This window comes from Pholcus phalangioides, unplaced genomic scaffold, assembly GCF_987345545.1.
Source record: "Pholcus phalangioides strain wild (caught in Gottingen) unplaced genomic scaffold, Ppha-v1.0 ptg000015l_1, whole genome shotgun sequence".
NCBI classification, from domain to species: domain Eukaryota; kingdom Metazoa; phylum Arthropoda; class Arachnida; order Araneae; family Pholcidae; genus Pholcus; species Pholcus phalangioides.
Window position 1 is genome coordinate 64,089,974 of NW_028301608.1, and position 27,087 is coordinate 64,117,060.

At 33.2% G+C, this 27,087-nt stretch overlaps 1 protein-coding gene across 1 annotated transcript in view; it reads left to right on the forward strand.

Annotated features, from left to right (window-relative positions):
* Window positions 1-445: 445 nt before the first annotated feature.
* The window catches only part of LOC149076495 (kinesin-like protein KIF12), a 63,193-nt gene continuing 36,551 nt past the window's right edge, over window positions 446-27,087 (forward strand). Inside the window, exon 1 of the mRNA XM_089244070.1 lies at window positions 446-672. Within this exon, the coding sequence (XP_089100196.1) occupies window positions 635-672 (38 nt within the window). The 5' untranslated portion in view covers window positions 446-634. The remainder of the gene's footprint in view (window positions 673-27,087) is intronic.

Sequence of the window (27,087 nt, forward strand, 5' to 3'; positions counted from 1 at the left end):
GCAGATCTAATTTATTTCGGTTCATTCACGTCATTGCATGCATGGGGCATCTCCCCCTTATACGGGTACTGTAAATACATTATCGCGCAAACATTACATGTAATTATGAACTGGTGGGGGATCCCCCCTTCAATCACCCGAGTCAGTTTATTAATAGCGATTCAGGTCAATAGAAAACATGGGACCGAAAATTGAAATGACAAAAAAGACGCTGTTATTATTATACAGCGGGTAGATAAATATAAAAGAATAAAACTGCATCGGTTGCGTGATAGTATTGTGCATCTGGAAATTATAATCTATAATCACGAACAAAAGGTATAGAACAGGTGTCTGTGTGTATGTATATGTACGATTGACAGTGGTGGTTTTTACCGGATCACGATCCACCAGAGGTCGCTACTCGTCACACCAAACAAAAGTGAGCGGAGTATTTTATCGGATCAAAAACGGAAACTTTTTTCCGCATGTAGCAGCACCATACTCACTCTCTACTCGTGTTTTTAGTTAGGATGCCGGTTAAAGGTCTTATTTTAAACAATTGTACGAAATTCACCGGATCTTTATGTATAATAATAATATCCGTCAAATATACATAAAGATTTTCTGAAGAGAAAACAACGTATTTCCGTCGATGTCTCTTGCTGCCATAATGTCGAATTCCAATAGCTTGTGAGTATTTTCAAAAACAAAAATTGTACAATTATTTAAAATTACTAGTATTCAAATAAACTTGAAATTTTTTTTATACTTATTATTTTATTTTAAACTTTTGTATGCATTTCGTTTCAATTTTTAATGCAATACATTTCATTCTTCAAACATATCTGTTTTGATTTTTTTTATGAATTTTGTACTAATTTTTTTATGGATTTTATTTCAATTTTTTAAAATTTCTGTTTTTATTTTTTATGAATTTTTATTTTAACTTTTTTTAGGCATTTTATTTCAGTTGCTTATGCATTTCAATCAAGTTCTTTTGCATTTTGCTTCGATTTTTATCAATTTGTTTCAAATTTCAATGCATTTCGTTTCAATTTCAATGCATTTCGTTTCAATTTCCATGCATTTCGTTTCAATTTTTTATGCATTTCTAATTCTGATTTCTTATTGATTTTTATTTAAACTTCCATTCTATTTATGACTGATAACTTTTGAATAGTTTACGATTAAAATTCTATATTCTAACCAAAACAATTTAAAATAGTTCGTACCTAAAACTATTCTCGTATTACACCTCAGTCGGTATTTGTTCTTATATTTTTATTACAAATAAATTTTAGTTCACATGCTAAAATGTTTAATATCCGATAATGATGGATATATATCTTATAAATGAAATTTTTGTTAAAGATTTTGTTGAATTTGCTTTATTTTCTGTCAAGAAAGGTATAGAGAGAAATATATTGTACGCAGAATAAATATAGAAGTTCTTAATGAAAAGTGAAAACTTTTCACATATTTATAAATTTCCTATGGAAATTATTTATTAAATTTTAAAAATTCGTGTTTGATACATTGAACTATTTTTATATAGGCATTTTATAGATTTTTTTATATAGATTTTTTTATACTATTTTTATATAGGCGAAATTAAACAAAAAAATTTCTTGATACGAAATTAATGAAATGATTATCAACGATTTGCACTTTTACAAATAATATATATGTACTATAACTACCAATTCATTTAGTAGCAGTATGATATAATTCACGCAATCAATCTTTCAATATTTTTTTGAATGATATATATAATTATGAAATATAACATAATAAAAAAACAATATTAAGGACTAACATGAAATAAGACAAAAGCACAACATAAGCCTAAAACATTCAACAAGTTATATTGAAAGCAAAAAAGAAAAAAATGTGATTTTTCTATTTTCTGGAATCAATGAATATCGAATTAACATTATTGTGATATATCGATAACACAATCAACTGCAATCATTGATATCGAAGTAATTAATGGTCACTAATTACAAAATTCGATGGACTAATAATGATTAAATCAACACGAGCCGATCTCTCCGTTATAAAGCCTCGCCACAGAGAGCAACAGGCCTACAACGGTACAATTATTCAACTACACTTCACTCATAGTTAGAAAAATTGATGGCAGATAACAGCACTACACATAACACGCATTAAACAGAAACAAACTTCACGTTAAATTAAACACAGGCACTTTGAAACTTAACATATACGTACACTTACATTCCACGCATGTGCCAATTCGTTAGAAATTCCGTAGAGGAATGTGTACGAAGTGTAAGTACGATTAAGTAGTAGTAGTAGATTAATAATGATAATACAGAAATAAAATGTTTATCTTCAGAGAGATGCAGATCAATTTTTATACAGTTATTTTCTATAGAATATTTCTCACATTATATTTTCATGGAAACATTGTAACCTGCCAACCCTAATCAGTAGAAAGTCAAAACCATTGTACTTACAGTCAGAAACGATGTTTTCTAACTATCTCATATCAGCGTAATAATATTGTAACTTTTTATGGAAAAAATATTCTAATTAACAAGATTTCTCTCGTGAACCCTTGCACATGGCATTATTTTTTTACCTTTTTCAATTTAATAACACGCAAATTGATGTACAAAAACAAAATGGCCACAAGGGAAACCAGTCCTTGCAGGAAGCCAAAAGGCCACCACATTTGCAACAGTTTGTTAAATCAAGTACACTTGACATATCATTAATATTATACCGGGTGGCCTATAAGTGATAACGCTGCCTTTATCTCATCAACCGTCCGTTGTAGAAGTATGATTCCGATTTGAAAAATGCTCAAAAAACATTCAGAAATGAAAATACAGTGCGTAAAAAAATAAAAAAAATTTTATACGGTCCCCTTGTCCTCTAACTTCCAAATAGAAAGCTGTTGCCTTGTATCTTCTGAGGCCAACAGAAAAAAAATCCGTGCTTCTAAGGGAAATATCTGTAAAATTCAAAAGGCGGAGAAAAGTTATGAAAAAGCAGCAGAAAACAAACGGACAACGTTCCTTTCCATCATTTATGATGCCCTTTCTCAACTTTTTCTAAATTTTGAATTCGAATATCTAAGTGAATATTGCACTTAGAAACTTGGAATTCTTTTTTGGTTGACCTCAGGAGAGACAGGGCAACAACTTTCTAATTGGAAGTTAGAGGACAGGGGAGGGGATCATACAAAAATTTAATTTCTTTATTATGTTACATACTGTATTTTCACTCTCAGAACTGGTAGAGGGAAATTTTTGAACGCCTTTTTAGCATTTTTAAATTGAATCTATACCCCTACGTCGCGATGGATGGTTGATGAGCATTAGTACTTACAGGACACCCTGTACGTGTATTGTGGTTTTTTTTTTATAAAAAGGTGAAATAGAAATGAATAATTTCAAAATTAATTAACTTAATTGCAAACAGCATTTTTAAGCAATTTTCAATCATTTTTGAACGATTTGTAAATGGAGTATAGATGTAGGTAGAAAAAAAAATTGACATTTGTTACTACAAAAACATAAAAAAATAACCCTATCCATTCTTTAAAATTTTATTATTGATGAATGAAATTTTCACATGCGGATTACACACCGCTTTTTTTTCTTCTTCCGAACCGAGCACAACTCCAGTCTGTTGCCATAGGCAATATGCTACCGAGTGAGTAGTGCTAGAAGTGTGCATGTGTACCTAACAGTCTGAGTGGCCATCTAGTGTTCTGTGTGAATTCTTAGTACTGCCACCTATATTTTAAATTATGCGTGAAGTCCGATGAATGAATATTTGTAACTGTGTAGGGTCCGCTGCTCTCTGTGGCAAGACTTTTTTAATGCAATGATCGGCTCGCATTCGTAGTTATACAGCACTCGGATTACTGCTATTTGACCGTACATACACCTCGCACACATTTCTCTGCGGAATTTCTAACGAATTGGTACATACCGGAATGTATGGTCTGATGTATATGCCCCTAAAACGCATTTATGTGGTCAGAGTTGTGCTTCTTTCGTGTTCTACCAGGTACCACCATCTGTTTCCCGTATTTTTAAGTCAAGATGGTGAATGCTTGAATTTTCATGTTACGTAAGTATAATGTTGAAGGTATCACTACGGACTATAAAATGACAATTTTTCTCACAGTAGCGAAGAGAATTCTGCGAATTATTAACAGAAAATTACGGTATATTAGGCCAACCTTCGCCCCAAATAAATATTCCTAAAAACTATAGCAATTTAATTTTTTCCCACAACCTCCGCGCAACTATCGGCAAAATTTTTTCTTAATTTGCAAAATTTTCTGATCAAAACCTATCGTCTCTCCATTAAAAATGTAGCAGACAGATATATTTCTATCACTCACCATTTTCCCGAAATTCACCTTCAAAATTGTATAATCATTATCTGGACGTCCTGTGCATACAGTAAATGCCAATCTCCCCGCCTGTAAGCATTTTGCTGATCACAACTAAGTGTCATGATGATTTTAGCAATTGAAGTAAAAGTTTGCTCACTCAAGTCGAGCTATAAATAGAAGTTGGAGTATACAAAATATACGTAAAACGTCAAAGAAGAGAAAGCGTTGATACGAATGTTTGGTTTGTAGTGTGCATGCGTGTGTACGTATGTTTGGTCAGTCTTCTTTCCGGTCACCTAGACAGATTCAGTCGTGAGCAAGTGACCTAATATTTCCTTTATCATAAATGAATGAAGGTTTACTCGCACTGTCGGGGAAAAAAAAGAAAAAAGTTGATAGTCGATGATCGGTCGGCGTCGATTTGGTTGTAAAAGTTTGGTTTTTAGCGTTGTTTACTCAACCATCTGCTGATGGGTGTTTTTCTTTTCGCACTAGGGCGTCTCCATAGAAACACCGACATTTATTACTTTACTCGATATTCGGCCACATTTTCGGACCTACCGATATATGAAAGAAACAGGGAGAGAGAGAGAAAAAAAATTGATGATTTCTCTCTCTCTCTAATCATCGCTATAGCACATTATTATGAGATAAACTATTTTCTTACGGCGATTATTTCGACTAGATATAGATAAAATTCATTACATACATTGTACGAATAGGCAATGCCTAATGTCTTCATACGCGGGATGTTTTACGAAGGGTGCGAGAAATGAATAAAAAAAATGCTATGGCTCATCCTATAGAGTCGAAGTAAAATATGAAATATGATTGAGAAAAAAGGAGAAAACTTTATCTACGATAGTTTTGCCATCAAAATTTTAATAATATGGGAAAATCTGGAAATTATACAATTATTTTCCTCGATCGAAAAAAATATCAAGTACTCAGATTTTTGCCTTTATTATACCGTAAGAAAACAAAATTAACAATTAAAAAAATTGATAAAAAACAAATCGATAATTAAACAAATTAATAGTTAAACAAACCCAATTGAAATTAACAATTAATTAATTAATTAATTGAACTAAATTAAAACAATTTTTTTGATTTGTTTTTTATTTATTTTTTTGATTAATTAAAACAAAATTTTAAAATTAAAACTAAAATTAAAACTAAAATTAAAATAATTAATTACATTTTTAACAATTGCACAAAACTTTATCGAGATGTCGACAGCTGAAATGCTTGATTTTCGTCGCTGTCGGGATGTTTTCGTATTATTTTTAGAGGTTCCAAAATGTTCAAAATTTTTATCTTTTCTGAATTTCATCAAATTCTAAAATAATTTTTTTCATCACTTTCAAAATTGCTTCTTTCATTCTGGAATTATTTGTTTCGTCAATTCTGACATTGCTGGGGCCGGACCCTTATTTGGCGTGCTTCCTCTGTAGTGAAGTTATTGTGTAAAAACAAAACTGGGGTCTTGTCAGCACTGTGAGGTGCTTTCCAGTATTCATCAGTTCTCCAGCGTGGCCTAACCCCTCGGGGTGATGTTCTTATATCCTCCATGGGATAGAGCCTGGGCCATGTCTGGCTCTACAGTATTCATCAGTAACGTTGTGCATTTGGTACATTACTATTAAAATGAGTGTGGGGGGCACGGGGCCTTGGTTTTATAATTTTCAGGAGCGAAAAAATGTCACGTCCATTTTCATATCTACGGAAATTCTTCTCTATGAAAGAAACTATTTCAGAATTTTTGAAGAAAAAGAAATTCGTAATGGATGAAAATTCTTATATAGTCAAAAATATTTTCAGAACTAAAGAAAAAAAATTACTTTAAAAATTGAAGAAAGAAATGACTTTATAGACGAAGAAATTGTTCCAGAATTACCGTAAAACTTTAAGCGGATTTGTTGAGGTTTTTAAAGAGTATCTCCTTCAATTATGCACTTATTTGTCTGAATGTTTTACACATTATACCTATATATCTCACCCATTGAATGGTGTGTTGGAAAAATAATCTGTTTGATAGGAGGGGAGGGAAGAATTTTTTTCATGCGGCACAACTTTGAGCCATCCTTTTTTCTGCCTTTAAAATGTATTATAAACTCGATCTGACACATTCATGTCACTGCTTTTATCGTTTCAACGTATCTGCTTTAATAAAAACCCTCCAAACATTATTTACCCTATTTTACTTTATAAATGTTTTTATAAATTGAAGAATGAAAAATGATAGAGAACAATGAAACAATTTTAATTAAAATTCTTTTATTGAGGAATTGTTTTGGTAGGTGTGATATATATATTATATATATTTACCTTTAACAACTTCAAACCCCTTTATGAAGAGCACTCACGGTTTCATGTCAACTATGTACATGCTATTGCCCGCCTGTTCTGGTGGACTTATTTCGCTTACAATTTGATTTTTCTGATACCAGTCGATGTCAGCAGGGTGTCAGCAGTGTCCAATACTTTCCTTTCTTCACCATAGCGGAAACTAGTACATCTCCTTCGTCGTTTGGCTTGAAAACCTTCAGTCCTGAATAAAACTTTCCATAATGTTTCACAATAAGGTAAATATTTTCATCCTTTTGTTTTGTGCATCACCTTGTACACTCTTCTCTACATCATCAAATAAGTGGACACTCTCAACTTCATCTCGGCTTTCAACCCGATTAGCGAAAAAAGAGATAAAAATATGAAAATTGGGGAAAAAATTGGTGGCATAAAGTTCTGATTATTGATAAAAAGTGATACTACAGGTAAACACAAAAACATTTAGAAACATCCAATACACCAATTTGTAGTAGAGATAAAATATAAAAAAAAACAACACACCACACATACACACTTACCAGATCTCTCAGAAAACCCTGAATGGTCTAACCAAAGGAGACTTTTCAATTTTCCATGAACAACAAAAACTTGCAAATCACCAATAATTTTCTGATAAACACGCGGGATAAAGGCTATTCTTTCCCAATATTACCTCTACATACATGTACCTTCCTACCAATATTTTTTCCGAACATCTACTTTCGCAACCATTCATCGCTAGAAAGCGTTGACGTTTAGAAAGAGTGTGTGGCCCAATGTTGTAACCTTGGCACAAAGTTGTACCATTTTACGGTACTGAAAGAAATGATTGCAGAATCGTTTAAAGTATTTGACATTTTTAAACGGTTGATAACGTCAATTTGGAAGTCCATTTGTTTTTCGTTTTTTAAAAGCCTTTATCTTGTGATTCCAAAACAGATCTTATTGCTCCCGCTTTAGTGTTACGTTTTTACATGCAAGTAATCCGCGAATGAAAACTTTCAACGCGTTTCACGATGAGTGATATTTTTGCCATTTTCTTGAAATTTATACTGGATTTCTAAAAATCTATTGGTTGTATCATTCCAAAATATTAATGTGATATTCTGCCATGTATTGTTTTATCGATGGGATTGTTAGCAAATTAGCAGTTGATATGAAGATGAGGGGGGGGATAGTCGGAAATCAAAGGGATAGAGTGTTGTTTCTGACCGACCTAAACAGGATTGGAGCATGGCCAAATGAATGGAACATGATGTTTAGCTTTGACAAGTGCACGGTCTCTCATTTTGGTTCGAACAATCCACGTTTATCTTACGAGTTGAATGGTGTCACTATCCCGGATGCAACTAGGGTAACCGATTTCGGAATTCTCACTTACGAGCGGCTTGGGTTTTCTGAACATTGTTTAGCGGAGGTCAAAAAATCGAATAGAATGCTCGGTTTCATTTTCAAAAGGGTCTCTTCCGTGTTCTCCTAAAGTCATTCTTCTGCTTTTCGGAGGCTTAGCTCACCCTGGACTGGAGTATGCTGTAAGGTTTTGGAGAACCATACCTACAGAGGGACATAGACATGGTTGAAGGGGGGCAGAGAAGAGCTACGCGTGCCCTTGTTAGCACACGGGGCTCAAGCTATGAAGAGAGATTTGATTTTTAAAATTTTTTACATTGTAAGAGCTCGGAATAGCTTACAAACGATACTAATGTCGCTTATTTTCGTTGTAAATTGCTCCAGATGTAGCATAAAGCAATTTGTCACGAAACAAGGCAGCGAAGCTGGTGTCCAAACGGGAAGAGGAAACCGGAGTAATATCATTAAATGTGCATATGACTAGCTTTGCTTTTAACTTATGATAGGTAATTCCTCAGCGTACGAGTGCTTAAGGAATTTCATCACGCAACTTTTTGCGATTGCTCCCAGTACTGTCAGATGATTTAAAAAAGACTTATTCACGTCAAAAAAAACTTCACATTTAAAATTTTTTTAAATTCAATTGCGCTCCAAAGATTCAAAGACTGTAAACTTACTCCACAAAAGTTGCGCTAAAGGATAGTTTGATGGTTCCATACTGTGCACCAGTTCCACAATTTTCTCACAGAACTCAAACGCGAAAGTCAACTGAAATCGTATGAGCTAGAACTCGAAAAACCGAAGGAAAAATCACCCTGCACCAGGTACATATTTTGCAAAACAAACGCATGCAACAAAGTGATCTTGTTTATGCTAGAGAATATTTGCATTTAAGCACATGATAGGATGCAAGGCTCATATATACTGAGCAAAATTATGACCGATTTTTGCTTTAGAAACTGGAAATTATCGAGATTTCTTGGGAGAATGTTAAAAAAATCGAATTTTCGCATTTATTCGCTCAGATTCACAAATTTCGCATTCATCGCATCTGTTTCGAAATACGAAATTTACATATCCCTACCTATTCATTCAAATATACCAATTCCTTCCATTTTTATGAATGTTTAAACTATTTACGATCTCATGGAACAACCTGCACTTTGTGAAACTGATTTTCGAATAGAAAACGTATTTCTAATTCCAGTAAACTTCTCACTGCCTTACTTTTCATAAACAGAAAAAAAAAAAAAAACATTTTTAAAAAAACATGAAATGTTCATTAAAAGATACGTGTACTTTGAGAGATTGTACACAAAGTCAGTGACTGACCAAAAAAAATTAAATAAAATAAAAGCGCAAATAAAATTTCCGAGTTAATTTTCTTCCATTCACGTAAGATTCTATGAATAAAAACAGCGAATTTCTGCAGAAAATATAGTAATTGATATTCTATTTCAATAAAAAGTAATTCTACAGAAATACACGGTAGAATCTATTATTTGGACTTAATACATTAGTGATTTTAATGCTCCCGGTGCCGCACACACACACACACACACACAAATCACTTTTTAATACTCAAAAAATGCATTAAAAACATAAATGTCTTTCAGCAGAGAGATTTTTTTTTAATTTTCAATTTATTTTCCTGAAGAAATAATTTACTTCGTTCAAAATATTCCAGCCAAGATGATATGCAGCGTGTATTCATCTTCACATACAGACATTTCCAGAATTTTATTTCGAAATTTTATGTAATGAATTTCACTTTTCTTCTCTTTCTCCGGAGGATATTTCTCCTCTCTAATCGGTCTGTAGTATTCGCTTTAATTCATGTACGCGTGGAACCGATTTTGCAATAGCCTTCCTATAGTGGAGGCAAATGTATGACAAAAAAAAAAGCGCTTCCCTCCAGTTCTTGATCAGTTTCTTTCAGTTCACCAGTTTCAAAATTTTTTTCCGAGAGACTTTCTCAAGGGATCAATAAAACGTATTGTGTACATTTAAGAAATATCGTAAAAAAAAAAGAAGCTTTAGGGAGGTGGGAAATGGAATCAGATTGAACATTTTGCAACCAATTATGCGGGAAATAAAAACATAGTCCCATATTACCAATACTCGTTCACGATACGTCCCGCTTGGTTAAGCGGGCTGTGTGACCACCATACTTGCAAATAGGACTTTCAAGGATATAGTTATCGTTCGTTTATTGTTATCAGAATTTCTAAGCCCTGATGTGATCACATTAAGTGGCGTAGGCTGCAATTATCTCATTAATACGGCACAGGTAATGTAATGAAAAATCGTGTGCCATGACTGTGGAATAATGAACACATCGGAGTTGATAATGAGGACAGAGATACCGATTTCTGGATCGAAGTACACGAAAATTATGTCAGTGCCCCCTTTTTCATGTTGTTAAAAAGTGTTTGTAGCAGGTGCGATGCTATTCTCTTGTATTCGTAATGTTCATAAATGATAATAGCTGTGAAATATACCTTTATTTTTTATCTAGTTTCACCTTCACCCATATCATTACGTATACGGTTTAGAAAAGAAAGGATTATTCTATTTTTTTTTTCGCTGGCGACGGCAATTTCTCCTCGGACAATGATAACGAAATATATCCCGGCTTTTATAAAGCGAGATATACTTAATGATAGTCCACGCGTGGGCAGTGGAATTCCCCAGAGAATCGGCTGAAACAACTGGCCGGGGCAAAAGCTTCACTCAGCCTGATTAGAACTTAACTGCTGCTGACTGAATGTTCTGAACACCAAAGGCTGTCTGCAGGTGTCAAGGTTGCATAAAGATTTTTTTTAATACTACTCGGAATTCTTCTCTTTCTTTTGTTTTTGTCTTTTCTTTTCCGACGAACAAATGCAGCGCTGTAGTTTTTTTGAGGTCGAGGATGGACTTAAACGGTCAGTTTTATACAGATCGAGTTTCCGAAGGATACGAGCAAATACTTGCTCGACACTCGCGGTCTGATGTTACGTTTCGGTTTTGTGCGTGGTAGGTGAAGTGATGGCACCCAACAAGAAGTGGTTTCCGAAATTTTACCGTAAAAAAAACAAGAAGGATTTGAAGAGGAATCGAACCATTGGATCATGCTACGAGTAAGACAGAAAATATATTTTTTTCTATACCTAAAATTAATATTTCACAAGTTTAACACTTAGTGCTCAATTTTTTTTTCGAGCTGATACTTTTTTTCATAGTTGATGATACGTATAGAAAGTCTGAAAAACCAATAAAACAAATGTACCTTGAATTGCACTGCTTATACGGGGCCTTAAAGAAGCCGTATACAGCCTTAAAATTGCACATAAAATAAATGTATTGAAGTAATATTACGGTCATGTATATATAACTACCTTTTTTTGTGATTCACACTATAGTAAGAAAAAAAAATTCAGGTTGCAAACTTCAAGATGAAAAAAAAAGAAAAAAAGAAATGCAAACAAAGCATTTCAACAAATCAGTGAAATCACAGGCCACACAGGCTTCGCAACAAATATAGACTTGTTGTCGTTAATTGGGACATCTACCGGCAGATTAAAAACACTGAATGGAAAGAATATGACCTCACCTTACGTGCAAAGGAAATTCTGAATTTTGATGGCCAAACTAGCTCATTAATGAATGTCTAAATGACCCTTTACAAGAAAGGGGCCTTTCTTGCGAAGCTACGCATTTAAAGGTTAAATAGAACGTGTTCGTTTATGTAAGAGTGTCAGAAATTGTTTCAAGGAACATATAGAAAAATAAATTATTTTTATCTGCTGTGTAAATGCCACACAAATTTCCGTATTATACTCGTATATTGACAAATCTGTGTAATAATTCCAAGTGTAAACAAACCATGTCAAGAGAAATGACTGAAAAAAGTTTTCGTCGCTCTTCACATGCAACTTCTTATACGCCACTCACAGTTTCCAATAAAGAATTTTAAAAACTAAAATGAAATGCTGACTTTTTTTCTGAATTTTTTCCCCTCCTCATTACCTTCTACCAAAAATTAAAAATAAAAACATGAAAAAAAAAAGTTCATAAAAATTCATTAGAATCCTCCAAATGTCAAAATGTGAGAAAGAATTTATTTCGTAGGAATTAGTTTCAAATTAGCTGCAAGAGCCAAAAAATTAACTTCCGTTTTCATATAAGTAACGGCTTTATTACGGAAGATTTCGGTACATTGTTAATAAAGTCACAATAAATTTTTCTATAAATTTATTGAAAATTTTTCTATAAATTTATTGTTACTTAAAACGTCAAACAATTTTTGGAATAATATAGTTCCTGTAAAAATTACCTTGTTTTGAAAAAAAATTTAGGCTGGATGCCGTATTTAATTGAAATTAAAGATGATCGTAGTTGTGTACTACAGAAAATTGATTATTACTTAGTTAAATAGCAATTATTTACCCTGAAAAAAAAACCTGATAGAATCAATTTTTTTTTCATCCAACCTTAACACCTTTGGGCAGCTTTTTTGTGATTCGTGTAAATGTCGAAGTAATTGTATTTCCTGATTTCAGTAAATAATATTGTAATTAAAAAAATAGATGGTGGATAAATTTAAGTCAATAATCCAGATCGAAACCCGCCATTATCTCTTCAGCTTCATCCTTTTTGAGTAATAGATGAAGTCCACCAAACTTGTCTGGCCTAGCTTTAAAAAAGAATATTGATTTTACGCTCGACATACAACCCTAATGGGTAAGGTGAGACAGGCTACGGGAACCCCGATCCGACGAACTTGATAAAGAGTGGTTTGAATAGATGCTAAGATAACAGATACTTGTTTTAGCTTCTTTCTTTTGACGTCTCAAATTTAGATACAGATTCTGATCCCCTGAGTGAATAAAGACTTGCAAATCGGAACTTAAGCTTCGAATACATATCAGCCTAAGAAGTCGCACGTACAGATTCCAGAGTGAGTTGACCTCTCTGGTTCGAGTTTCCACTTTGAAGGAGATTGACTGTTTTGTCGTCCCTTCTTTTATCCTCTTCACAACTGAGCCAAAAATGATTTTATAAAAGCTTTTTTTTATTGACTTGCATTTATTGTAAGTAAAAATGCCTTTTAAGAATTTTTTTAAATTGCCGCAATTAACTAATTAATTTGGCTCGGTATCTTTACTAGGACCATTTGAGTTAGTGCTATCAAAAAATATAATTTTGAAGACTAATTTCACTCCTCTCCAAAATTTTGAGGGGTAATTTTTAAAACGTGGGTAATTTTTTTTTATCAGTGAAAAATAACTTAAATACCGAAAACTTGAAGGAGTATCTTTATTCCTCAACGAAACTTGGAGAAGTGAAATTGAATTTTGATGCGTATTGGCGAGCACTGGAGCTATATCCATACATGTGTACCTCAGGTCTTAATTTGTAAAAAGAATTATTAAAAACCATTTTAAACCGTTAAAAATGAAATGGCGAGGAGGTTATTGTACTGTATATTGTTTTACGCTGCCCCTATAAAAGTGTGTTTACTGCAACATAAGTGTTCTTGCAAAAAAGCCTCATAGGAAATATGTTTGATGTCTTCCTAAACTTGGTTTGTTTTGAGGAATCGTTGAATATTCCAAAGGCATTCCGTCAACAAACAAATACATAAAATATGTATACTGGGAGGTAGTTTGACACCATCTTAATTTAATAACATAATCAAATAACCATATAATTTAGGCCATACTTACAGAGGGACATTGGTCGAGGTGATGTAGAGAAGAGCTACGCGTGCACTTGTTGGCACAAGAGCACAAGAGCAAATATATTCTTGAATATATTTGCATTGGGAGAACGCAGGTGTCGAGGGATATGATCGAAGTATTTGAAATTTTCAACGGAATGGAAAAAAAAAAATGGACCATGAGTTATTAATACACCGTCAATAAACTGCTTCGACAAGAAAACACCAGCATTGATTGGTAAGGGACAATTCTAGGTTGTCATGCGCAGGGTATTTTTCTCTAATAATGTTGTTAATAAATTTAACTTACCCCTGGTGGTCGTGAATTCTAACACGTTTGACACGTTTAAAAAGAAGTACGATAAACATATTGGGATGAATCCAGAAGCTGTCCTCACTTGGAATAGGACAACCCTAATTTTTTATGGGTAGTATATATATATTTTATCACAATTATTGGTTTTTTATTGCTTTTATTGGATTGCTGTATTTTTGATATAGTTTAGATATACGATATTCAACATCCATATTTATTATGGGCATCTTTTTTTCATCCACCTCGTTGGGCATTCTGTCTGTTTTGGTCTTTGTATTTGTATTGTATACTGCACTACATCTAGGCTATTGTTCAATTAAAAGTCAAGCAATGACATTATTGTGCGTTCTTCTTCCTCTTTATTTTGGATTATCATTTGATAACCTCTTCGTTTTCAACCTCACAGTATCATGTTTTTATCTTTTTTGGCTTCCATGCTAGCGTTTGTGTATGAATGTCACGAAAGTGCTCTTTTCACCGTATATATCGCTATAAGCTGCATAGGCATTTGTATTGGTTATGATTGATATGCTTATACACTTTATAATTTATAATTTTATTACTTGTTACATGTCGTTTTGTTGAAATATATAAATTTGGGTTTGAACATTGCCTGGGAGAACGATATTCGATTGATTAAATACAAGATATCCCATAAATTTGTAAATAGTTTAAAAATTCATAAAAATTGAAGGGATTGGTATATGAATGCAGAATGTTGAATTGGTATTGAATGCAGTTTGTGAAGAAGTTTCTCTCCCTTACGAAGGGGGATTATTTTGGTGAAAAAAAAATTTTGTTAAATTTTTTTGTCGATAGAGGGTGATGAACGAACCTAGAATACTAGAAATATGCAAATCCCATAAAATGTAGTATATACGATTAAAAGCTGTTTTCTGAATTTTCCCGAGACCGGTGCTTTTATAGGGTGTTCATTGCGATGTTGACATCGGTGGACAAAATTTACACTATTGTTGAAATTATTTCAGCTATTTACCTCGGCCGGAAATCATCGCCTGAAGTTTTACAAACGTTTCGGGGGCAGAAAGTTTCATGTCCAACCACGTCGATAGAGGAAAAAATTTGAACTAATTTTTTTCCGCCCAAAAAAATCTCCTTTGCGAGAAAATTGTTTTCACAAACCGCATTCTATATATATATATATATATATATTCATAAATAGTTTAAAAATTCATGAAAATCAAAGGAAAATTTTTTGGAATGAGGTTTGTAAAAAAAATTTATATATATATATATATATATAAACTTTTGTTTTATGAAAAGCTGGTTGAAATGAAACAGTCCACTATGTTTATAAGTTTGTTGTGGACAAAAATTAAATCCGTAGATAAAAAATTTTAAAACTTTAAAGGAATATACAATGAAGTTATTTTATGAATCACCATTACATTCTTAGCAAGTGGTTTTTATTTTATAATTACATGTGCTTAGATTGCCCAAATGAATAAGATGATCGATAAATAAGAGACCACCATAAATCTTTATGCATTCACTACTTTGCTAGGGTAATGATTGGATGAGCATTTTACTATTATGTTCAGGCATTGCTGACCAAGTTATTCTGAAGAGGTTTTAGTTTGTGCTTCGTTTGCAGGAGAGTAAAGCCATTCATTCGATGGCCATTCGTGTTCCATAGAGTTTAGATTTGAGGGAAGTTTGAGAACAATGCTGGACAAGGAACTATCTGGACACATAAGCCCGAACACCTGTTTATGTTTGCTGAGTGAGAGTGCATTATCTTGTAGAATTGATATTCTTTTTTATATAGAGTAGAGTTTCAGACATCAGACTTAGCACGTCATCAATGTACCAGAATGATGTCATTGCACCCATTGTTCATATTAAACGTGATGGGCTATTGATCTTAACTGAATAAAACATTTTCTATTCAGTGCTTCAGGTAGACATCCACTTCTCTTCTTTCCAGAAGTAAAATTGAGTTGATCCTAGAGATCCATTGACGTTATAGGTAACATCGTTTAACTGTTAGGCCGGTCGTCCACTAGGAGCTACTAGTAGCGGAAACAAGTCGCGTGTATGCGCAAGACTGCTATAGCGGTCCAGGCCGTTCGTCCACTAGAAACGACACCATGCGGTAAGCTACGTGAGTGGCAAAAACCGACATTGAAAAACATCCTTTCTAACGGGACCAACTTTGGTCAGTCATAACTTTATCTCGCTAAAGTAGCGATATCTGTTGTGTGCATAAAGAAAACTGATAGATATAATAGAGTTTTCTACATTGTCATCTCTCGGCGGTAGTAAGAACAATAAACTTCTGAAATATTAACTGACAAAAAATTTTCATTTATGTACCTAACTGAATCAACGTGTTCAAAGAGTTTTACTTTTAATTAAAAATTACTAACATTTAGTCTCGATTTTCTTCACTGCTATAGTATTTGATAAATCTAAAAGTTATTTATTTTCGATAAAATTATCGCAGTCAATTGTAGTGAACTGAATTATGCTGATTTCTAAGCGTAAATTGTGGCAATTGCTGTCGTTTTCGGAAGTATTGCATGTCATACGCTATTCAGTTCTCGACTGCACTCTATATCTAGATGAATGTGCTCGTTAAATAATCTTGAGGAAATATTGAAAAACTAAAAATTCCAGAAAGCTTATCAAGCCCATATTTAACGAGACATATGGCATAAACTCGAAGAAAACGTTCTTGTTCTAAATAAATAAATAATTATATTTAATTAATTATATATATACTACTTACCATCACACCCCATGAATGGCAATAATTAAATTTCAGCTTCTATGTTCTGCGGGAAAGGAAGGAGAGAGAAGAGGGAAAAACGGAGCAAGAGTGGTGCAAAAAAGTAAAAAGGTTTTCTGCGCCCGCGCAGATACGGCAAGAGGAGTAAGATCCCATTCAAATCGGAAATTTTTATCGCCTTCTTTTGGCTGGAAATCACTGACTGAAGATCACTGCTAATGAACGATATATTTTCTGTGCAATGGGACTAGTCTTGCGAATACAGACATCTGCGCGATTTGTTTATCGTTTCAAGTGATTTCCGGTAAGTGACGGGCCTTATTGTTCAACAGGATCACCTCGATTTTCTTGACGCGTAGGATTGATGTGGTTGTAAATTTTTTTTTCTGATTTGGCGTTTAATTATACAGAAAGATGAACGGGAAAAATCTCCAATGACTATTCATTAAACTTGTTGCTAACATCAATTTCTCTATATTTAGATGAATGCGACTCATACGCGTTTGATCTTAGACAAGGTCAAACTATAAAAACGGTTATACTTATATCGTACGAAATCGGAAATTGAAAATGACAAAAAAAAAAATCAATTCAAAGAATTGTTGGTGGTAAATGTGGCCGGGTGTTTTTATCGCCAATAATTAATGGTTTCGTATCCGGTAAAAAACAGGGCGTCAGCCACCTTCAAGTATTTATTCTCATAGGGAATAAACCTTCACCTTCAAGTCATGCTAAAGAGTATCGTGATCTGCGTTTTAATAACGGGAATTGATTTTTTTAGGAAATTTAGGGAATCTGGTCACGTTCCAGGGGCAGATCATTTCATCCGCCCCGACAACGAATTCTTAAAGAACGGACGGACGTGATTCATATAAGAAAAACGTGCTGACTTATCGTGTATTCATTTTCAAGCCGTCGGACAAGAGGAAATCACCATTGTACGCGTACATTAGTGCACTGAACTTGAAAGGCTGCAGTAATTTTTCACGTTCTTCCTTATTCGTGGTATTTTGTTTTATTTGTTGTGTTTTTTGTCTTGACCGGGGTAATGTCTTTCGTACGGTCATTCTATGAGTCTTTCCACGTATATAACTTATAACGAACATGGACAATTCAAAAGGGCGTAAATCGATCGGAACCATTCAACATGTCCTTGAGGTAGAATAAAAAGACTTATTCCCTCGCGAAGTTTGTTCTTCGCTTCGCATTAATGGATTTTCGATAATTATGTTGTTTTTCTTTCTTTTATGATGTATGAATAGAAGTATCAGGTGAATTTGCAAACGTTTTCGACCGTTTCTTATACGATGAATTGATTGCGAGCTGGTTACGCTCAATCTATTCAGGTAGTCTTTTTATTGTTTGCGGTAAAGGTGACTTACGTTGTTTGATGGTCTGGGGGTCTGGTTTCTAAAAATGTCACTCATATCACCCAAGGTCAAATGGTTCTAGGGAGAAAAGGAAGTTAAGAAGAAGAAAAAAGCTAGTGCCGAAGTTTTTTGTTCATAATCCATGGAAATAAGTAAAAAAAACTCCTGAATTTCTTAGTGCGGATTACACGCCATTGCGTTTATCTGAATGTTTCTACTCAGAGGTTGGAATATATTAATGAACAAATCAATGTATAAAAAACCAATTCCTTCACACTCTATGGTTCATCCCTCGTCCCATAAAAAGGTATCAAATTATTTTTTTTTACAAAATGTAATGTAAATTGCTGCTGTTAGCATATCTCTAATTGAAGCAATACATCAAGATGGCAATTTAATCAATTAGTTTTGATTTTTTTTTATCAGCTAAAATTTTAATTAAGAACGTAATATAGAGTTTCGGGTTCATCTTACTGTTATTCTATGAACTGATAACTGATAAAATCGTGATCAGCAAAATTGAATAGTTTTTTATCTTGAGTTTTATTTTCAATTCCCTCAATTTGATGCGATTTGTATAAACCTCTGGACACACGAAAAACTTAATCAGTTCCCAAAAAAGACACTAATAAGGAAAGAATCGATTCTCTTTCTAAATTTAAAAATTATTGTACTTATGTAGCCCGTATTTTGTAATGAAATCATACTAAAAGATGTACTCTCTGAAACACCAAAAAAAAATTGAGAAAAGAAATTGCTGCAATGTTTTGTTTCTTTTGACCGTGCATTTGCCATACATTTCTCTGCACATATATGTACGTTGCTTTTTCTCACTGCAGAATTTTTTTTAAACCTCAGGGAGTTACATCCTGACTTGAAGGATTGTTCAAGATTTGAGTTAGGAATGTGGTGAATATGAACTTTCAGAGGGCAGCACTTAAAGTTGAAATTTAGGGTTTTTTTTTTTTTAAAATGGCTTCCAGGAAGAAATGCCACCGTTAAAAGTGTGATTTATTATATAAAATTTATCAATAAAATTCTGGAAAAAATTGTATGTGAAGATGAATATACCATGCATATCGTCTTGGCTGAAAAAATTTGAACAAAGTGAATATTATTTCTTTCCAAAAAAAACTGAAAGTTCGAAAAAAAATAGAAAAAAGATTTGCTGCCATATAATATGTTTTTAATGCATTTTTTTAGTATCAAAAATGCAAAAACATTTTGAAAATTCCAAAAAATTAGTGCTCGGGTCTGGGGGGGGGGGGGAGTCATATTCAAATCCATACGAGGCCATAGAGGGTTAAAGATTACATATATGCGAATTGCAAAACATTTTTTTTTTTTGTACAACTTGAAAATATTTAGTGAACAACGACCCGTTCCATTTTTTAATACTCTCAACCCCGACAAATCTCCCATTATAGCAACCTATAACGACTATGCATGATTGCGACAGTTTCATCATAACGACTGCCACGATAACTCTCGAATTTTTTCCGAATCTATCCCATCTTGTTTTTCCTTGAATATAACGACTTACAGAGACCATTCAATGGAATAAAACGCCCGAGTCCTACCCCTTCTTTTCACAAGTGGACAGTCTACGTCCCACCCTCCCCCCTCGTTTTTTTGTAAAGAAATAAAGAAAATCAGTGTTTTTTGTGTTTCCCAAAGTAGTGTTCGACCCTGACCTTACAGATCGGAGAATTCAGTACATAGGTGTTAGCATGTACTCATTACAATTTTATTATTAGAATTCAAACCAATTTTGTTATATAACGATTTCCCAATATGACGTCCGTTTGTCGTGGGATGAGGTGGGGCGGTCTCATAACGAACATTGATACTATATCTCATTTTTGATGATAGAAATTTGCATGTGTAGAATATACTCTACACTACATCATTTTATGATATTTTTTCTCTTTTCTTGGCAATTTCTTATCTGCTTATTTTGTGCCACCACGGATTACACCCACACACATTTATTTAATTACTGAATTTTTTATCCGTAACTCGAGAATATACATGAGTTACGTACACGAATAGTTCTAAAGCTGTACATTTTTCTGGATGCATCAAATGCTCGATGCTTTAAAAAAATATTTTTTGAGCCGTCGATGATTGCATCATTATGCATCTACCGTAATTTAACGTATATAAGAATTTTTTGGCTTAAATTTTGGGAGAAAAGTTTTCACCAAAGATATTGTTAAGATATATAAAAAACTATATTTCTTTTTATTCATCATAGAAATCATTGTATTCCTCATCACCTTCATCTGATTCATTTGATACATCACAATCGGCTATATCGCTATTTCATTATCAGACTCACTCTCATCGTAAATTGCAAAGAATTGAGTAATTTGTTAATACCTATAATACTATCCGTGTATAAGAAACCCTCCCTGCTTTTCGGACCCAATTTTTAGCAAACAGGGGTTCCTTATACACGCACGTTAAAATATGATACACGGTATTGAAATCTTTGGGAAAATTGAATTTTTCCCTACAATGAGCAAAACTTTAGCATCTATTCAGGGGTTTAATGACAGAAATAGAGCGGTTTACAAGAGTTTCATTCAGGAAAAGAGGAAGTATTTAAAAAATGTATGTGATTCTGATAAACATCGGGATTAATTTGAAAAAAGGAATATCACGAAAAACTTTTTCAAAAGCGAATTTATTGCTGTCTCTGCAATGTTTCTATAAAACCGAGTTACACGTTTTGAATGAAATGCTTCTGCAAAAAAGAGAAATCAATCTATTTAACTTTTTTTATTGTATAACTGAAGATTTTTTTCAAAAATATTGAAAAGTGACTGACGAAAATACCTTGCCTCAGATACCTAAAGATACGGGTGTCATTGATCTTAGCATAGATAGTTTTTCGTTTCCTCCCACCATGAATATAATTTTTTCAAACATGTTTGTTATGGGGGATTTTAAGACATGAGATGGTAAGCTACTCCAAGTATTTACAACACACTGTTGGGGAAAAAAAACTCTTTTTCCGACACAACAACCTGGATTTATCCCTAACTAATCGATGATGGAGTTTCCTTGTCAAAGCATTGACATAACTTAAGGCCCATCGATCCCCTTTAGCATCTTAAACACTTCAAGCACCGTACAATAATGAGCACTCTAAAACTACAAATAAAAACAAATGAAAACTATACTATAACTACTATATAATAACTACAAATAAAAACTACTTTAAATCACTCTAAAGTACTGAATTATCTTTGGAAATGGTTGACTATATAACGCACATTTTATTTCAAAAACCAGACATAACGGAATTTTTTAATTATTTTTTCAGTAATTGCAAACTATCTCGCTTTTAAATTATAGAAAATTTAACAGACAAAAATATTAATAATTCTTTCTATTAACAGAAAAGCACCAGGTTTTTTTCTACTCTTGGTTTTGAAATATCTATCAAATACATACGCGATGTGAATGCGTATGCCAATTGTAACCCTCTTCATCTGTGTGTATTTGAGCATTTTGTAGGTATTCTTTTCTTTCTATAAAAACGGCAGATTCTGCGTCGCAGAGTATGAAGTCCATTTTTATAGGTATAACCTCTATCTATTCTTGGCAAGATTAACGATCTAACAGATGTCTCACTGTAATACAGTATTAAGACTGTTTCTGGTGCTGGATACACATCACAGTAAAACATATCAAGTGTTTTATTTCAAGGTCATATAAGAATATCTGTACAGTTTTCTTTTTCGACCACTGTTATTAGCTTAAAGTGAATGGAAATTAACTTCGGTAGAAAGAGAAAAAAATGCTCATACGGTATTTTTTTTTTCCTACTGTTCATCCTAATGGCGAAATTCATTCGTCGTTAAGGAGGAAAAAAATAGAAAAAAGAAAACCCTTTTTTTTGTGATGGTTACGAAAAATATTTTGGTAATTCGAACACGTTACTTCCCACGACTCGATTTGAAATTCTACCGAGAGCTCGTATTTAAATACGACAACCTCCATAACTGTGCTCGGTGATTGCGATAAATGTTCGCGCGCGTAGTTTTGAATCTCCTCTAGCATAAATATGGAAATTTATCACGGTGGGAAAACCAACACGATCTGAGTTAACAATGAGAATTCTCTAGGTATTAAAATAGGTATTCTCTAGGCGTAAAATAACGCTTACTAACGACTGTGACGATAGGACCTTGGAAGTAGAGTTACATTTGGCATTTCACTGAGAATACGAAATTTTTATGATAACAATGTTGATGGAGATAAATTTTTATTTTCCCAGTAAATACTGAGTAAAATTACGAAAGTAGTTTTAATTTATCAAGGTTTCATACTCCCCCTGTGTAACACATATTACATAAAACAAAAACAAAACGTTCATGAAGGGCACATCTTCATTAAGTATATTTGCTTCTATGAAGCACTCTTGACCCTTTGCAGCTAATGTTTACATACATGAATATAAATTTAACTTATAAATACAAAAATCATGTGGAAGATTCATATTTAATGTTTTTTTTCATTGAAAGAAAAAAAAAGTTATTCTAAAAAATTATTTACCCGAAACAATATAGCCAACTCTATATGTAGTTGGATTGATGTTGCCGCTGTGGTGGTCGAGTGGTTATAGTGACGGACTCGCGATGCGAGGATCCGGGTTCGAACTCCACAGTGGTGGTCGGCTGAAGTTGGTTTTCTGTGGTTCCCAACTTCAAGGCGCAAATGCGAGCCGATCTCCCTGTTAAAAAGTCTCGCCACAGAGAGCAACAGTCCTACAAAGATAAATCATTCAATCATAACACTTCACTCATAGTTAGAAAAAAAACTGGTGGCAGATGGCAGCTCTACACATAACAAACATTACACAGACACAAACTTTACGTCAGGTTGCACTACACGTACACGCACATTCCCGCATGTACAGATTCGTTGGGGGGTTCCGGGGGGGGGAGTGCATTTGGGGTGTAGCAGTAGTAGGTAGGGCCTCCAAAAAATGGCTCGGGGATCCATGATGTTCTTAAGTCAGCCACCTCATTGGGCAATTTGCCTGTTGTGGCGTTGTATTTGTATTTGTATAAAATTATTCTTTTCATTCCCTGGTGCTACAAAAGTGTGGGTTGCTTTTTCTCACTGTAGAATTTTTTCTTTCGACCTCAGAGAGTTAAGCCCTGATTTAAAGGATTGTGTAAGTTTGGAGTTAAAAATATGGTGAATATGAACTTTAGGGGCTTTCATCGGGGGCAGCACTAAGTTGAACATTCGGGGGGATTTTAACATGACTTCTAGGAGAAAGCGCTTCCGGGAAAAGTGTGATTTGTTACATAAAATTTAGCAATAAAATTCTGAAAAAAAACTCTATGTGAAGATGAATATACTCTGCATCATTTTGGCTGAAAAAGTTTGAACAGAGTGAATAATTTCTTAACAAAAAATTGAAAATTTGAAAACAATACTGATTTTCTGACATTTACGTTTTTAATGTATTTTTTGAGTATCAAAAATGTAAAAGATTTTGAAAATTCCAAAAAGTGAATGATCGGGTCTGAAACAGATTATACAATAGTGTTTTAGACTCCTTACTTGTATTTATTTTTCAATATTTAGTAATTATCCAATTTTCCAGAATTGGTTTCGAGCATTTCGCAAGCATTTTCTGACTAAAAACACAGGTGTACAAAAAATACTTTTTGAGACAATTTTTTAGCTTTGATTAACTGATTATTTTATTATTTTCTGTGTTGATTCAAAAAATGCAACCCATTTTCTTTGTATCAAGTAAGGTGTTTTCACAAAACGATTTCATATTTTGGGGAAAATAACTCAAATCCAAATATTTTGAAACTTTTATGTTTATTTTTCACCTCATTTATCATACCTGACATTCATATCCTAGCTCTGTCATTATAATGATAAGTCCTCAAATCACCCTAAAATCAATGAAATATCTTTGGCACACAATGATTTATTATATTTATTCATAACGCACAGTTTCAACGTGATTTGTATGCTGCTTATGTGTTATCTCATTGAAATTTGAAACATTTTCAAAAGTAGAGCTCATCTGACAAAACAGATGCCAGATTCGGAATTAGCGCCCCCAAAATCACTCTAAAACTACTGAATTATCTTGACTAAATAATGCACAGTTTGAATGTGATTTGTATGCTGCCTATGCATTACTGGTGAAATTTAATTTTCATTTTATCTCAAAAACCAGACATAATGGAATTTTTTAATTATTTTTTTAGTAATTGCCATCCAAAAAGCTATAAAAAACACACTAAATATTTTCAAGAAAGCTCTTTCATCGCAGACCTGTGTAATCGTTTGAAGAATATGAGAAATTAGTAATCTATAAAAGTAGAATTTTTATCATCTTAAAATGCGATGTGTGTGTGTGTGTGTGTGCGTGCATACGCCCATGCAGCACTTCTTCCGAGGGATACGATTCTACATTCTTGACAACTATAAAAAAAACATCACATATCTATTGCGTATAAAATTTATTTTCCGTTTGTTTGCCTGTGTGTCTATATGACTCCAATACAAATTTCCAACAAATCGCACATAAACTTTGAATGACTATACTAAACCTGATCCAGCATAGATGACTCGATGAGCTGCATTAAAACTTTGTCGGAACCTCGAACATCGAAAATGATCAAAAACTGGCCATTAATAATGGTTGCTTGGCTCCAACAATGACTTTCGAAACTTTGGTTACCATGATTTCAAACAATTTTTTGTCAAGTAATGCAGAGACATGTTCATTCATTCGATAAAACTTCTTAAATGCACCGAGTATTTATTTTGTGATCACCTCCTGGTCATAAAATAGTAGGATTCAAGTTTCCTGCTTGGAAAGTATCATACATGAGACATGAAAAAAAAAATTATTTCAAAAAAATAAAAGTTTTTGACTTAGTTCAATGTACGAATGGTGCAACTCTTCTTTTTTTTTATCCTCAAATCCATGTGCTATGGTTAGAAAAAGATCACGAGATGAATAATTACTACGTGAATACAGTGCAACATTCTCTTTCACGGACGGGTAGTTTTATCTGAAAAAAAAAATTATTTTGAAGAGTATAATTTTTTTCACTTTTCCAATGAAAAAAAAGTGTAATTTTTTCATTGGTGAAAAATAACTCTATTAAAAAAACTACCTAAAATTTAAGATTAATCGAGTAGTATTTTCAGTTCCCAACGAAATTTGGAAGAGTAAAATTGAATTGTGATGCGTGAATCACGCACCTAGGTTTGTATTGCGAAAACTGCCTACGGAACGAAAAAGTTCGACCGTAAGAGAGGGGCCGAATTAAAACTTAATTACTATTTGGCGTAAAACGGGGGGGGGGACCGCATCTGCGCGGTGGCCGTTCTTTAAACGTTACCACAAACATATCAAAATTTATAATTCAAAACACTCGTGAATTTACATAACAATGAATAAATTTTTTTATTATATGAAAATTTACAGACCAAAATTCAATTTCAGATGAAATTTCGTAATACTAATTGTAGTAAAAAATGCAAGTTCGTGATTTGAATGTCATTTGATTCAACTGTTTTATAAATTTGAAATCGTTTTGTATTAGATGTATTGCAATCAAAGGCATAAGTTTACATATGGTCCAACTTCTCAGGACAATGAAGAAGAATATAATGAAAAAGGGTTTACCATCGTGTATCCTGATACCTGAACCTGAAGTGCCAAATGCACCCAGGTTCCCAATCACCTATGCGATTTCAATTACCCTGATACCCGAACGTTTGACGTAAAGAAGAGAAGATAATGATCATAAGAGAGAGACAAAAAGAATGTAAAGGGTTGTGTCCTCAAAATAGATGAATGGGAGTAACAGTAGTAGTAGTGGCTGTTTTTGTACTGCTACACCATCTAATTCGTACACTAACCACAAGTGCACTGACCCTCTCGTTTAACCAATTCCGCCGATCGAGTGGTTTTTCCTTGCTTTTTTCATTTTTCATTTTGTAAATTACTATTTTTGATCGCATACGTACAGCTCCTCTTTTGCTAGGAAATCCACTGCATTTTTCATTTTTGTTATTTTTAGACAAACAACCAATTTACTTACGCAGCTTTTTGCATATTATATTCGGCAAATGTGTACAAACATGTTCTTTTTGTCCATAATGATTTAATAAATTTCTTAAGAAACGAGATTGTGTGCATATTGAAATGAAATATTCAACAAATCATATGCTGTTTTTCTTTTAAATTCCTCTTTGTTTAATATATTTTTTACGGTACAGGAAAGAGAAAAATGTAATTGAATTTAGTGTATAATAATAAGTAGTGGCAGTTATACACATTTGGTGTGAATAACAAACATGTAACGGGGTTGAAGGTACTGTGACGCTTATGAGATATAAGAACATGAATCAACATATGTATAATATAATAATGGATATCCATGCCAATGCAGTACATATGCATGCAAATGTCTAAGTTTTCTGAACGAAAAAGCAAAATGTTGGGTATGTTATTTGACAGAATTTTTTCCCTTTATTTAATTCATACATTGAGTTGATAAAGCAGAGGGAAAAAAATGAGTTATGTTTAAGAGAAAAAGTCTGAGGATGAAATTGAAAGCGGATCTCAATATCTGGAATGTGAAATAGATGGTAAATGAAATAAAATAAAATACGTAAAAAAATAAACAAATTAGGCTTATTTTCAAAAATTATTATTTTTTTCATCTGGAGAAGAGAGGTTAAATTGGTATCGGTACGTTATAATATATTAAGTTTTAATTATAAACTTAAGTAACGCAATTATTATGAAAATAATATTATTTCATCTCATTGTACGTTTCATCACAGATGCAAATCTTAATGAGATTTGAAAAAAAAAGTTTAATTTTTAAATAGAGAAAA